The 16,413-nt window shown below is 44.8% G+C and overlaps 1 protein-coding gene across 4 annotated transcripts in view; it reads left to right on the top strand.

The window, feature by feature from the left end:
- Nucleotides 1-16,413, top strand: part of PARP6 (poly(ADP-ribose) polymerase family member 6) — a 628,157-nt gene that overhangs the window by 189,644 nt on the left and 422,100 nt on the right. For all 4 annotated transcript variants that reach the window (XM_069624646.1, XM_069624644.1, XM_069624645.1 and 1 more), the window contains exon 5: nucleotides 12,190-12,250. In XM_069624646.1, coding sequence (XP_069480747.1) covers nucleotides 12,190-12,250 — 61 coding nt within the window. The remainder of the gene's footprint in view (nucleotides 1-12,189; nucleotides 12,251-16,413) is intronic.

Here is a 16,413-nt window from a genome sequence, read left to right as displayed (position 1 = left end):
AAAAGACGCATTTAATAGCTGAAGATCAGTAGGCACTTTTAAATCGATGAGGCAGAACTTTCTATGGAGTCACATACTCTAGATTCGCTAGAGGCGTGCTGATCTGAATTAGTGGCTCACTGCCCTTCCGACTGCTGGAAGTGGAGAGGGATGTGAAGGGAAGATAGCTGATCATAGGTGGTTATATAAATCACACTGAAATCTGTATTGTGAACTCATATTTTCCAAATCATGCTATCTCGCCTCATGTACGCAAACTTTGTACTCTCATTGCCCCTAGGTGGGAGGGCATCATCCTATGGGGATGCGATTTTAACTGTGTGAGTAATGGAACATTGGATCGTTCCTCTGCCACCCGCGTCCTTATCCTCCGGGCAGTATTTGCCTTAAACACTGCTTTAGATGACCTTTACCTGGTTGATATCTGGAGGTAGCTGCATCCGGGAATCAGAGGGTACTCCTACTATCCCCTCCTCCCACAAAATACACACTAGGATTGACAACCTCCTTACTGGGTCGGGATACTTACTTGAATTCCATAATGCGGAAATACCTGGGCCACATGGTGTCAGACCACTCCCCCTTATGGTAGAGTGAAATCTTGCCACCCCTAGACCCCCCGTCCCGACGTGGCGTCTACCCACAAGTGCACTGACCGATGAGCCCTTTCGGAATGAATTGCTAAAATATCTTACCGACTTTTTTGACTATGACACAGGAAGTGTTGATTGCTGGGGTACTGTTTGAAAACAATGAAAGTGGTCGTAAGAGGGGAGGCTATAGCAAAAGCTGGCGCCATTCGGCAGAACCTGTGGGAGAGTTTGGAAACTGCTGAAGAAGAAATCAGAAACCCATGGTCCACAATGCTGAGCGACAGAAGAGAAGTTATTGAAATTCGCTCTAGATGCCATGAGGCATGGGGACGATGAGCCAAGTTTGACTATGCTACGCACACGCCCAGGTCCCATGTGGAGGGTGACAAGCCTGGGAGACTACTGTCATGGGTCTGTAAACGTGAACATCCTAAATCCCAGACTACACTGCTCCTAGACTAATGCAGGGCACTGTGGAGATCCCAATTAGCAATCAATGACATTTTCACCACATATTATGAACGACTATATGCTCATGATCACCCAGTTCCCAGGGAAGATATATTGGAAGCTCTTTCATGGATTCAGCTCCCAAAAATTCAATAATTCATCAAAAAAAGAATTCACCAAAAACAACCCCAACTGGTCCAACAGGATGACTGCCTCTGGCTGCCTAAGAGTGCCCAGGTACAAACTAAAAAAAGCATGGGGTAGCAGCTTCCCATTTATGGCTGCGCAGCTTTATAACTCCCTACCCACTACATTAAAAATGGACCAGTCCTTCTACAAATTCAGGAAAGACACCAAACTGTGGCTCATCTCCAAAGATGCTCCCCAGTAGACCATGCTAGCCTAACTCAAACTATGCATAGTAACACTATCCCTAGCAGCGTCCTCTTCCTGGATTTGGTAGACCAGCCCTTACTTCATTATTATATTGCACAATACTGTATGCACATGTTATTCCTTTATTGCATGGACCTATTGTGTTTTCCCTATCGTGTAACTAACTGTATATATATATTCCTTTTTTTTTACTGTGTACTCCTTACACTGTATATTTCCTATTGTCCATCTAATTGTATATATTCTTTTTTAGTGTAATGACTTATTGTGTACAGACCATTGTGTAACTATGATAATGCATATCCTTGTAATGTGCCCAGATACCTCTGGGTTCGGAGCATACTATAAATAAATAAACAAACAAACAAACAAAACTTGCCCCTGACCAACAAGACACACCAGACAGACCCATTACTGTGGATGAAATAATGGAGGCTATTATCTCCCTAGCTACTTGTAAGACGCCTGGACTGGACGGACTTCCCCTAGAGTTTTACACAACATAGTGCTCTACCATAGCCCTGACACCTCTAAAGGTCTTTGAAAAAGCATACAGCAAGGGCATACTACCGGCCAGCATGAGGGAAACCTTGGTATTACCCATTCCCAAACCAGGGAAACCTATGCACAAATGTGATTCATACCACCCCCTAGCCATGTTATACTATGACATCGAAATACTCACAACTATACTGGCAGCGTGCCTCAGCTCACACATTTGCTCCCTAATACATTTGGACAAAACCGGCTTTGTACCAGGCCGCAACACCACTCCAAACCTCTGCAGACTCAAACAAATAATAGACCAAACAAATGCCTGTAAGGAGCCCTGCATAGTGGTGTCCCTGGACGCTATCAAGGAATTTGATTCGGTTTACTGGGAGTGGTTGCTGGCTTCACTGCTGAGCTTCGGGCTGGGGGAAGCTTTGTCCGATGGGTGGTGCTGCAGTACACCTTGCCAACGGCACGGGTACGGGTAAAGTCAGGCCGTCAAATTTCTAGGGAGTGGAACATATGTCCGGGCACTCGTCAAGGATGCCCACTCGCCCATGCTGTATGCACTAGCCATGGAACCGCTGGCAGCATTCCTGCGCCAGGAGTACCTAGAGGCGGGCATTGAGATCGGTGGAATCAGACACTTAGTGTCACTCTATGCAGATGATGCACTTCTCTACCTGTGCAAACCACACCACAGTCTCTCTTTGCTCCTTGATGTTTTAGATAGATTTGCAGAATTATACGGAATTTCCTTTAGTAGACCAAAATCCTGTATTTTTCCTCTGGGTGGACTTCGGGAACTGGACAGGGACGCTCTGCCTGACTTGGGTCTTCCATGGGAGATAAGTTCTTTTAGATACCTGGGGGTCCAGATCACACATACACCGGAAGGCACGCATGAACACATTACGCTTAAAGTAGTTGGGAATCTAAAGAAATCCCTGTCCTTTTGGTCACAGCTAACACTCTCACTTGCGGGCAGAATCTCGATTGTAAAATGATTGTCCTCCCCAGATTCCTCTATTATTTTACAAATGCTCATTACTACATAGAGAAGTCCTTATTTCACCTGTTGGAAACATTGATTAGAGACTTTCTGTGGGGATCGGGCCATCATAGACTCTCGCAGTGCTATATTAGCCTTATAAAGATGGGAGTGTACAGCTACCAAAGCTCGAATTGTACTAATGGCCGCCCAGCTGAGCTTTGTTATTAAGTGGCTATCTGATTATTCTTCACATGAGTCAGTGTTGTTGCAAGGTTTAATCGCACCAGCCAAACTCGGAGAAGTACTGTGGCTCCTGGAAGCTCACATGTGTCCCCCCTACCCCTACTTGTCAAGGTAGGATGTTGTATTTGGTCTAGGACCCTTAAGGTACTAGGATCACCTTGCCCTCATTCCCCCAACGTACCAATTGTGGCTGACACATGCATGTCCAGCGAAGACCTGAGCGCCTCCTGGCACTGGGAAGACTATGGCATATACACTCGGGGTGACCTATATGGGCAGGGAAAGTTTAAAGAATTGACAGACCTGGCATAACAGACAGGCCTACCTAAAGGTCAATTTCTCAGATACATGAAAGTAAAAAGGGTGGCAAGTCGTAGATGGCAAGGGTGGTCTGAGGAACCCAAATAATCAACATTTCTACCCCTGTTGTACATGCTAGAAGATGGCTGGAGACCGGTGTTGAGATTATATACTTACTTGATCGCACTAGTATCAGAAATCCCAGCCCGAAACATAAATGGGAAACCGACATGGGAATCAATATGAGTGATGAGCAATGGGAACGCGCGCTTGGTTTCAAGAAAAAAGTATCATGTAACGCCAGATTTAGGCTGATACAGACCAATGTTCTTCACTGCACGTACATGATCCCTACTAGAGTCGCCAGTTTTAATAAAAACACACTGTCCACATGCCTATGGTGCCAACGGGAACTTGCCAACCTGATACACATGTTTTGGACATGCGTTAAAGAGCAGTACTTCTAGTACCACATTGAACAAACCTGTAAAGCCGCAGGGCTCACCAGATGCATTGGTCCCCGAAGGAGTGTGTTGGGCATGTATGCTAGACAAAGCAAATATAAACATGTAATTAGATGTATTGATCTTGCATGCATACTTGCGAAGAGAAGAATTGCAATGTCCTGGAAGTCCGCAAAAGACCCCCAATTTAAACTATGGCTACACGAGCAAGAAACCTGGTGCAAGGCTGAAACAAGAGCATGGGCTACTGCACTACATTCACACAAGGGCGACTCAAATGACACCTTTGTAGCATGGAAATCTTTGGTCCATAGTGTATTTCACCCATCAGACGAAAAACCACTGTGAGCTCTCTGACTAACTGCAATGCTGTGTACTTATCTGTGAACTCAGAAGCCCGGCAACCCCACCCTACCTTTACCTATGTTTAGAAATATGCACCCCTCTGGACCACCATATGGTTTCCCTAAATACGGCACCATTATCTCCTGCACGTCCTGAACTCACCCTGCATTATATAAACTAGTTTATGTATGGAAGTTTGTTGTCCCCCCCCTCCAATCCCCCTTTTTTAGAATAATCCCACCTCCCAGTTTAAGTTTAGCTACTATTGTAAAATGCATAGATTGAACAATGCTGTATTTGTGTCCATAGCAACTGTATTGATCTTATTGCATTGCCACTCATTGCTAAATAAAGACATTTAAAAATAAATAAGAGGGTCTAGGCCTCGCCCATTCGGGGATCGAAATTATTATTGGATAAGCAGGAGCTAAACGCAGCTCCTGGAGCTAACACTGATGAACTAGGAGCTTGTACATATTATCCGCAACTCTAACTTCAACATAAAATACAACACACTTTCCAATAGGGAGCCGTTGCTCCCCTTTTCCATGGCCCATGGCCCTCTGTAGGCATTTTCTCATTGTGAAAATCCCTGATGGGGTAGAGGGGTTGTAGGGCCTTCCTGGAGGCCCTTTTCCAGCCTAGCCATCCCTGGTGGGGTAGTACGTGGGATTTCCCTCATACATGGGCTCCAGCCGGCACACTCCACCAGGACTGTGTCTTTTTTCAGCTACGGGTCCCGGCGGAGGCTCTCTGCCAGGGATGTGCTCGTCTCCAGCCAAGCTACACTGATACATCGATTTCCTGTGGAGTCGTCCTCACCAGCACTGCCTCTTCTCCTTTCTCCACAGGCGGTCCCGAAGGCTGCAGCACCCAGTATCCTGCTGGCTGGCTCGCCGGACCGCCTCACCTGATTTCTCCCTGCATCTCACACCACGCCCGTGCTGCTTTTTTCTCCACGGCATCTCACACTGGCACTGCCCTCTATGTAATCGCAGGACCCACTGTTCCTCCTGCGACTGCACTGCCTTCTCCTCCACAGGTACGGGGACCTGGGAGTGAGCCTGCCTGCATACACTCTGGCACCTTTGAGGGGTGTTTTGGATTTAGCTCCCTCCCCTAACTGGGCCTGGATGCAGCCCTGTCACATATGATAAAGTTATGATGTCTTCTGCCTATCTGCTTTTTTAACTTTATATGTAAGGGATGCGATGACCTTGATGATAATGTGAGCCACATGCCATCTTGCCAATAACTTGCATTGAGTGGTGGCCAGTAAGACACTTGCCTCTGACCTGGAATGCACTGGAATGTGCATCATTTTGCAACTTTATTATAGGCCTTCAGTTGTCTTGACGGGGCAGCTTGGAGATGGGTCTTGACGAGGCTCTGTACCTTTTCCATATATTCTCTTGTATGTTGCCCCATTGGATAGGTGGCTGTCTGGTGACTGCCTGGCCCTTCTCACTCTTCCCTCATGATGTCAAGTGCATCATAGGTGTTCTGGTGGTTATAAACAAGTTCAAATGTGGAAAACCCCTCAAAGGACTGAGAAATCTTTTGAATTGAGTATTACCTTGTCCCAGTTCCTTCCATCCTCAGTATCCAGCTTTCTTAGGATGCTCTTAAAAGTCTGGTTAAATCATTCTACTAGGCCGTCCTACTGAGAGTGGTAGATGGATGTGCTGATCGACTTGTTGTTCATCGGGTCCTTCATGTCTCCCATCAGTCTGGAAATTAAACTGGTACCATGGTCTGTAAGAATTTCTGTAGGAAAGCCCATTCTGGTGAAAAACAGTATCAACACTTGGAGGATGGCCTTAGGGTTGTTACTTATTAAAGGGAATGCCTCCGGATATCTGGTAGCATAGTCAAGTATGACCAGGATATATTTATTATATGATCTAGATGACTCCAAGCACCCCACAATAGTCTGTGTTAGTCACACTATCCTTACCATCTCCGTTAGCTGTGGGTGACCTCTTTATCGGGGCCTAAATGATCCCATGATGACACCATGTGTCACTCAGAACCTATCATGAACACACCAAATGGTTTTAGGGTTTTTATTAGATATTGTATGGGGTCCAACTAAAGGCCATCCTTCACTCACATGTCTACCATTGTTCTCCGTTCACGCTAGCCCAAACTATCCTAAATGCCAAAGTAGTCCTAAGATGGTGGCAAACCCTACTGTCTAAAATTTGGTTGGCTATGGGTGAGGGACTAAAGGCAACCACCATATCTTTCTTGCTTCTTCTGCTTTTTCTAGATTAATCTTAACCTGGGGTCCCACAAGAAGAATGATATCAGAAAGGCGTGCCTTTCGACCACTGAAGTCTCACTCAATCTTTGCGTCTCGCACTCTCCTACTCCTCACTCTGATGTCCATAATTTCCTTTCCCTCCTTCTACTCTCCTTCCTTCTCTTCCTCGCACTCTCCTTATTCTATCCCTCTCTCTGTCCCTTCTGATTTTCTTCTGTCTCACGTCTACTGCTATTCTCCTTCTCGCTCTACTACTTCTCTCCACCCTCCTCTCACTACGCTCTCCTCCCACTACTCTCTTCTACACTCTCCCCCCACTACTGTCTACACTGCACTCCACCCCTCTTTCTCTCACAAACACCCTCATTTCACTTTCATCCATCTTTCTCACCCACTCTCACTTATTCCCCCTAGTCTTGCACTTAACCTTAGTCAATCACTTATTTTACCATACATGCACTCACACCCAAGTACCACTTTCTCTCACCAAACTTTACCTCACTTTGCACACATTTTCTGTAATTCTCTTCCACACTCCCCTTCACTGCTGTCCTTCCTCTGCCTGGTTTCTCTGTCCACCTTCATCTCCAATGACCTCACCGAAACAACCCACACTCCCCAATTCTTCCTGTCCCCTTTTCCCCTGTTACCCTCTTTGTCCCATTACACTGGCTTTCAGCCTAAGCTGATTCCCCTGGCCAAGCTCTACTTTACTCTCCCACAGGAGCCGGCTTACTGTGATGGGAAGCCATAAACCCATACCCCCGTTTCGAATGTGGGTCTACCGGTATCCCGCAACGGTGGTCAATACAGCAAAAGTCCATCTCAAAGTTCATATTCTTCATTGGATGAGCGATTGGTTTGCCAGCCTGCCGTGAGCGACATTCCGCCAGCTTGCTGATCGCCACCGCCTCCCTCACTGTTGGGCTACATGTTTGGTTCCCCACTGTAAGAATTTTTGGTCTCGACAGCCCTGAAAGGCAAGAGAGATAACACTGGCAACATGTGGTATGGTAGGTATGGGATGATCAAAAGAGTTACTATGCATTTGTTGCCACGCACATATAGAGGGGACAGAGACTGGGGCCCTCCCAAATCCCTCACCCTGCCTCTGGGCCAGGACTGGCTCTGACAAACACCCTGGTAGGCTTTCTACTCTAGATTGAAACAGTTTCTCAATCCCCCTTGACAGGATCAGGTTCCCAACCCTGTCACATGGGAGGTTTCTATCTCCACCCTCTGGGGTATTGCTTTCCCCAATCACTGCAATCTCTGCCGCATCTTTCTCACCAACCTTTTGGTTACCTCTCTCCCCAACCTTTGCGTTATTTCACTCATCAATCTCTAGGATATCTCTCTCCCCAGTTCTGGGCTGTCCCCCTAACTTCTAGGGTATCTCCCTCTTCAACCTCTGGGTACCTATCTCCCCAACCTCTGGGGTATCTCCCCCTTTCACTTCCCTCTGATGTTTTACCCTGTTCTCAACTGCATCCAGGCTACTACCTCCTAGGCTGTCCTCCAGGTCTTCATCTCCTCTCCTCTACCAATCACCTTTACACTTCTCCCCCAGCCATCGCCAACACATTATTTTCTTCTCAGCCAACACACTTCTTCTCCTGGTCACCACTCACTTCTAACTCCTATGCTACCTGGTTTCTCGAAACACTTCTTAGAAACTCCCAGCATGCCCCCCAGGGTAGCTTTTAGGAATATGGGTTACATGTGTGCAAAGTCCGGACCCTGGCCCTATGACTGGTCAGAGTTTCCTCCAGGGCACCGTTTTCCGCTTTGGGCACAGGGCTCACTAGCGAAAACCATGGCATTGCACCCTTGAGAATCTCTGTTCTGTAGGATTGGGATTTGTGTATGTATTCTTCCTACCTCTCTCAGAAATGTTACCATCGGCATTAAGCTTCTTAAAGGTGTCATGTTGGATATGCTGTCCTTGTGACAATTCTCCCTGCCAATCTCACATTTACAGGTGGAGTAAACAAGGCAATCATCCCCATGCAGCCTCACGCCCAGCACCATACAGCGGGTGGCAGCATCCGGCCACTTTGGTCACCTCACCCTCAACCTTTTGAGCAAGGCAGGACACTTTGTCACAGTGGTTGGAAGTGTCAACAGCCGCACAGAGGTTGCACAGGATTTCCATGGCCAGTTTGAGCAATCTTTCGAACATATCCCAATCTGACAATAGGGCAGACTCATTGCTGTGGCACTGGCCTATAACACGATTGTATAAAGTGGTCTAATAAGTTCACAGTAAACTGTTGAACAGTGCTATGGTTGAGCATGAGAGAATATAGGCATAACGGGTGGGGGCAGGGGATATCAGCGTTACGTGCTATGACACAGGATTCAGTCACTTCTCCCCAGACGGGAGCCTTTCCTTGTGAAGCTACGTAGATGAGCGAGCTACGCAATATTCCCCCTGGGGTTGGTTGTAAGCAGGACCTCTCAGGGGGAGAGACTGACCCCATGGGGACAAGGACTCCCTTTCTGATAAATAACTCCCTTTCCAGCTCACTCAAAGATATATCAAGAGCCAACCTGATGACATAAACCCTGAAGAAACCTCTTACATTTGTTATTGTTATGTGTCAACAGGAGCCAAATACATTTCTGGTACTGAGACAAGCCAAACTTCAGGAGTAATGAAGAATAAGTACCTGTTAGGTACTGAGATGAAGAAACCCAAAGAGCCATAACGAGTATGACTCAGACACAAAGAAAGGACTCTGAGGAAAAGCTGACGAAGCCCCAGAACATCATCATAAAAGTAGGAGGGACAAAAGGGTGTCAGCGAGAGACCCAGTAGTTTCAAACCAGCTGGAATAGGGAAGTTGGCAACACAGAGAGAACGCTGCTTTGCATGCTCGTGAGCAGCTGTGAGGAACAAGCGTTCCAATTAGTCTGCAGGGGATACACTCTAACAAACCGTTGCACAGAAGAAAGTCCTAAGAGGGACATTCAAGAAAGCCTGATCGAAGGAGGTCAGTATGGTGGAGTGTGCAAGTTGCATTGTACCTCGAGAGAGAGATCCGTGGAGTGGTGTCCTGTTATGAGAAATCCCAGGATGTGGACGCAGAAGAAAGTGGTGGCCAGGTGGGGAAGAAGGGGAAACTCCCTTTCCATACCAATACCACGCTGGAAGAAAGATACCGCAGCACAAGCACGGAAGAGAGCCGTTCTGACAAGACACATAGAACCGAAGAGAGTGGACGCCGACCCGGTGATGAACCCTATTGTGGTGAATGGAACGGTGATGAACCCTATTGTGGTGAATGGAACTGGGAAAGCGGGTGACCAGGGAACACATCACTTGTAACGTGTGGCCTGACTATACTTGTATTAGTACAGAAAAAACAGATATAAAGATTCAGGCAACCAGCCTACTCGTCCCAGTGAAGGGCAAACCCATAAAAAGAGTGGGAAACATACAGGCAACCAGTCTACTTGTCCCAGTGAAGGGCAAAATCATAAGAAGAGTGAGAGATATTCATGCAATCGGCCTACTCGTCCCAGTGAAGGACCATATACTACAAAGGGGAATCAATCAGGGACTCAGCCTACTCGTCCCAGTGAACGCCTACATTATATAGAGTGAAACTCATTACTGGGTACATTACAAAGATCCTAGTGAGAAGAAAAGAAAAATAATAATAAGTGAGACAAGAGGAAATAAACACTGGGTGAAACTGATATAAGAAGGATAATAATTACCCACTTCAATTGGAAAGAATAGAGTGGAAAACTATTCAGGTGCCAAGATACATAGAGCGAGGACTTTGAGAAACCAAGGGAAAACAAATAAACGGAAGTGGAAAAGTCCCATAAAATAATTGAATAAATTGATAGAAGGAATAGCTAGAATCTCTTTGAAGATTCTGTACGAACAAGGACTTGCTGGAAAACATCCCAGGAGAAGGGAGCCATTATCTTGGTCTTTAGTTATTTAGTATAAGTGGGAGGGTCAGCATAGACTCGTTTTTGGACGAAGGACAGACTTTTGCTTTGGACTTTAAAACGGACAAGCACCCTAGTTTAGTTGTGTCAGGGAGGAAACCCTTAGATTAGGGAAAGAAGGGCATTTTTCTTATTATTTATAATAAATACTTCTTGAAATGGGGAACCCTAGTCTGTCTCCTTCTTCTGACCTACCGCAGTGCATTGTTATTGTACCGATCTTTGAGTAACATGTACAATGAGTCCTCAGTCATGCTGGAAGTCAAATGTAGAAGTGGTTCGAGTATCAGGTGCTTAAAGAACTGGTAATGGTTAGTTGTTTGAATGGTTCTGAGCAACACCCTCTTCTTTTACCTCACTTTATATTGACAAATTAGGAGAGGGAGTTAAAAGAAATCATGTGAGTGTGGGATTGTTGAGGTAGAGCAGCATGGGAGGGTTGAACTACTTTGAAGGGCTTGTGGGATTTGCTGCCATGTGCACTCTGGCTCAATAGAACGCCATTTTGTCTTCAAAGATTGCTTTGTGGTAAGTGATGCACGATTCAGACGCAGCTTGTTTTGCTCACATCGCCTTGATCATCGGCTTGTGCATAGGTATGGCCACAAATCTCTTTGGTAATAGTAGCTTATGCGCTTGGGAATACACTGTCACCTCTTGGGTGTTGATAGAGTGATGGTCATGGTTGCATAATATGTGATTTTTTTTCTATATAGGTTCAGATGTTATGGTATGTGCAAAGTCCTTTATACTGTGCCAGTTCGCCACTGTAGTGGTCTAACAGTATTGAGGCTTTCCTAATAACTGTCCTAGTGAGGGGTCTCCAGACCTTGGACTGCAAAGGGGAGGAAGTGGTTCTAGGAGGAAAGAAAAGGTGGCCAGGATATAGGCAAACATGAGCCAGTTGTACTTACAAGGGATGGATAAAGGGTAGGGACTGAGTTTCCTATAGTATGCATGTGTGTGGAGTCAGTGCAGAAAGATCAGGGCAAATGGGTTTGCATGAAACAGGCTCACTCATGAAGCTTCTATGAATGAGTGTCAACCCATGAGGGCCGTTTCTAGTACTTTTTGAAAGCACCAAAATTAACCAGTGATTGGCTGCTTGTATTCCGATGGAGAAATTACACTGGGTTATCCAGCACTCTTTTGAACAAAAACAGGAGAGTAAACATTTGACTATCTAGAACCCCATTGTACAAGGACAGCACAATGCCATGGAATATCTCATACCTCATTGTAATAGCACAGACAAATAAAAAATGAAACAGTAGAACATTGCAGGGGGGAGTGACTTGAGGCTATCGCTCAAGGAATACGATAGTGGGTCATCTAGACCCCCTTTGCATTGGGCAGAGCAATAGATTTGGGAATATCTATGAATCTGTCAAATGTTGACTAGGCATTGGACAATGTAGTACCTTTGAATACCTCAGACGTGAACATGGCAACTGCAATGGGGATATATCGATGTACAGAAATGGGCACTTCACTTCCATGGAATATAGGTGTGGAGATAATCGGTTGGGTTTGATCTGCATGCGCTGTACATCTGAAGTTTATTTTGCTTCGCAAATGTAACAGTTTGTTCATTGTGCACTTTTAAGTACGAGTACTTTTCATCCTTCCAAATATCCATTGCCTCTCATCTCTCAAAATCACATTTTCTCCCCTTAGGGAGTATGGCACCATCGACGATGCCGACATCGACCTACATATCAATATCAGCTTCCTCGATGTGAGTAACAAGTTTGACTCTTCTAAGCAAAAGTATGGATGTGTCACTGTACCATTTATCAATTATCATTTGGATATCCTGCAGCTAAAAAACATGCCATCAGTAGTGAGTATTATATGATAATCCAGCATTTAATTATAAAATACAGCAAGGTTTGCTAGCAAGGAATCCTGCCTAGAATACTAAAGTTTATACCCTGTAATCCCATACCTACGGCCACTGTACTATTACACTAAATCCATTTTATGTACCAGGGTAGGCCTGATCAGTATTACATGCTAAAACTTCATACAGTACCCAAGGCATGACACATGGGTTATTATCAATTCTGCATCCAGTACCATGTCATAACTGAAGCAGTGGTGGCTGGTGAATTTCTAAAGTTCAGGGGCATACATGTTTTCCCCAAATTGGCCTGGGCCCATGAGCATAGCAGGCAAGCGTGAACTATCTCTGAGGGATTTGGAAAGGAACGTCCTCCTCATCACAAGAAATGTTTAAAATAATGAAGCAAAATGATGCATTTTACAGAGAAATAGGTTAGAAAAGCCATAAAATGTACAATCGGTTCTGTGGGGGAGCTCACAAAACCACCAATAGATGCCAGGTCACCAACAGTACACAGGAGTGTTTTGCGAAACACATTTCATGCTGCCTCAAAAATATATGCCAAATGGCAAAAGGGGTAGCTGTATTCTCAAAGAGGGTTTGCCTGCTGACTATTACTAATGAGTTTTTAAATTACAACTTTTTAAAATACATAATGGCTTGTCAGCCATGCATTTTATGTTTTTGTTTCAGATTCAAAAGGGTTTTTATCAAACAATGTAAACGATATTAACACACTCTATAAAGAAATTATATATTTGTATTTTTTTCATTGCCAAATCCATAAAAAAGGAAGCATTCAACAATTCAAAGATACAGAAATTCATTCACAAAGACATGAAATTGTGGCGTGGTGGAGTAAGAGGTCGGACAACAGGGGTAACATGTTTCAACAGGTTTTATTTGAAATATAAGGAAAAGGTCCTATACCTGTAGAGGGTTATCCCTACCTAAACAAATATCAACTCAGTTTCTCATCGTCAGTATGTTTGTCCAAATGGAAAGGTCAGTCCTCTGTCCAAAAACCTACTTTAACCCTACCACTAGTGTACAAAAAGGTTCAGCATCTAAATGAGAATAATATCAGGAGAATTTCTCTCTTCTCCTGGTAAACTAGCTCAGTCTTTCTCTCTATCTCATCAATCTTTTGCTCTAGTTTCTGATTCAACATAGAAAGTGTGGTCAGGAGAATGACTCCCTGTTCCTGACCAACCTTGCACAATTTTGAAGGCTGCCTTAGGATATTCTTGGACGATAATCATTAAAAGTCTCTTTGCTTCTTCCCAAGGGCTTCTGAAAGCTTGCTTTGCAGTTGCAGCAATTTTTCCACTGACATAGGACGTTATAAAGATTATCTCCAGATAGCTCTTGTTGTCTAGAATCCTCTTCAGTATTACTTGGATTATCACTGTGCCGAGGGAGATTCCTCCTGAACTACTATTGATTTTCAGACCGTTGTATATTAATACTGTGACGAGGGAGATCACTCCCGAGATTCTCTTGACTCTTGATTCTCTGAATATCACTACTGTGACTCCTGAAGCTTACTTGACTCTTGCGTCTCTGGGTGTCAACACAGGGAGATTAATCCAGAGTCTTTCTTGTCTCTTTGGTCTCTCTGGACCCAACTTGAGTTTCCTGCAGTTCCCGTACCCTGGTTTGTGCTGGGAATGCGTGTCCGGTTCTTCCCGGGGTTGTGGGTGGTTTGCTATTCGCTCGCAGCTTCTTTCTATTTCTCCTGCGCAGCTCTGCGAAGGTCTGGGGCAGGCGGTCTCTGCATCATTGTCGGACCGAGCGGTACACCTCCTAGAGGTCACACCACCCCCTTGACTTTCCCAGCACTGGAGTGAGTCGGCTCTCTGCTGGCATATGGGATTCTTCTGGGACTCCCACTCTCCAGGGTCATCTCTTCTGAGGATCAGCTTCTCTGCACAGATGACGGGTTCCCAGGTTCGAACTTCCCGGGCTTTGCTGGCTCCTTGCCGGCGTCTCTCTTCTTTCTGTCCTTCCTCTGTTTTTCTCTCTCCTAGCTGGGCCTACCCCAGCGTCAGAGTCTTTTGTTTCTTTCCATTAGGTACTCTTCATGCTTCCTCGTGGCCAGGTATGTCATAATTCTTACTCTTATTTGTCTAAGTGATGTCAGGTCTCAAAGAAGGAAGGAAGGGAGGGAGTGTTAAACTAACACACAGTAGTACTTTCAGTGGCATTCTCTTCAGAGATTACTGTTTTTATAGATGCAAAGTCAAGAGGGTTAGGGAGTTGCTTCATGGAATGGTAATCCTTATCCCCAGGAGGGGAGTCTCTCCCAGTGAGGCCCCGCTTTTCCCCACCCCTAGGGGGAATATTGGGTAGCGGCCTCAACTCCCTAGCCTCAGAGAGAAGGGCTCCCGCCTGGGGAGAAGTGGCGAGATCCTGTGAATCATCCCAGCAAAGATATCAGCCAAAATTGACAAAGTGCTAAAAATATTACTTAAAAGTAAATACCTATAGTAGTAATTCATTACAAACACATACATAACAATACAAAACACTTGTCAAAAGTTTAAATTAACATATTGAGAAAAGACAAAAAGCAAAAGAAAGTAATCTGAAAAGAAGAAGAAAATCATATGATCTTAAGTGAGGTTAGTGAAAATCAAGCGTTTATTACATAATCTTATGTCATGGGCAACAAAATCAATATATGCCTACATTGCGACTGTACAACATTGTCCTGCTGCCTCATGAGGAATGTCAACAATATGTGCTTGGGCTGCCCCACTTTCATAATGCTTGTCCCTAAAGCAAATCATGAGGCCTGTGATTTTATGCCCAGGTGGATCCCCCTGTCATTCTGCTTGTTCCCAGCACATGTGGCCCATCAAAATCTGGCTGTGCTGCATCACCTCATCCCTTTAATGCTGTCTTTGCTAATGTATATCATGTGACTTGTTAATATTTAGCTGTGGTGCTAACATACTGTATGCAGCGGTCCCCAAGAGAATCTACGTTATACCCACTTGAATGGATCATGTGAAAAGATTACCCTAACTACATTAGTTGCTAGTGGCAGCTGAAAGGAGTTGAGGGGCTGCCCTCTCCACCCTAATGAGCAAGCCGCCACTGACTGGAATATTATTACTGACAATCCGGCATCCAGGTCTATGGTATTACAGAAGAGTTCATATTTTGCAGACTTGCCCGAGGGATATGTTTAAACTGGAGTCTATCATGATATGATATGATATGATTGGTTATTTATAACGCTCTTAATACCCAGAGGTTTCTAAGCGCGGACCCGGGGATCGAACCCGTGTTGCTGCGTGTCGTCTTGCTTTCAGCGTGAGCACGTCACCCCTGAGCTATCCTCCCGAGACGTTGTTATGGTTAGCTAATGGATTGCCTGTGAGTCCCGCATCTAATACTGTGAAATATCTGATAAATATGACTTGGCAGTCACGTATCCAGTAACATGGTATAACAGATAGGAATAACCTGGCAGTCCTGCATACAGCAATTTGGCATAACTAATTTTTCATCACCACATAATCGTTTCTTGTGTGCCATTGTATTACCAAGGTATAATATATAGCTGAGGAGGAGCAAATGCTTGTTTCAAATCCTTTTAATAACCAGTAGGATATCACTTTGTGATAAATGATGTTGAAGTGATAAATTCTCTTTCAATGAGTTGGTGGGATTCTGTCATGAGGGGGCAAAATTAGAGGGGGGGTCCTAAAATAATGTAAAGGCTTATAAATGAGGTGCCATTTGACAAACCTACACTTCATTTGGCAAACTGATAAGAGATCAAGATGTACATGTTTTTGCGAAGTTTGGTGGGATTCCATCGAGAGGGAACAAAATTAGAGTGGGGGGTCCCAAAATATTGTAAAGGCTTATATATGTGGTGCAATTTGACAAATCTACCCAAAGGTTTGCAAAAAGATTATAGATCTAGATTTAGATGTTTTCGTAAAGTCTGAATGGATTTTGTCAAGTAGGGGCTAGGTTATATGGCGATTGTATGTGCATACATTTGACACTTTTGAAAAAATAAAACATGGGTGGATTTC

Source organism: Ambystoma mexicanum, chromosome 11, assembly GCF_040938575.1.
Source record: "Ambystoma mexicanum isolate Mex_15411 chromosome 11, UKY_AmexF1_1, whole genome shotgun sequence".
Classification (NCBI taxonomy): domain Eukaryota; kingdom Metazoa; phylum Chordata; class Amphibia; order Caudata; family Ambystomatidae; genus Ambystoma; species Ambystoma mexicanum.
Note: the sequence above shows the minus strand (reverse complement) of the source record. Positions and strands in the feature narration are given on the sequence as shown.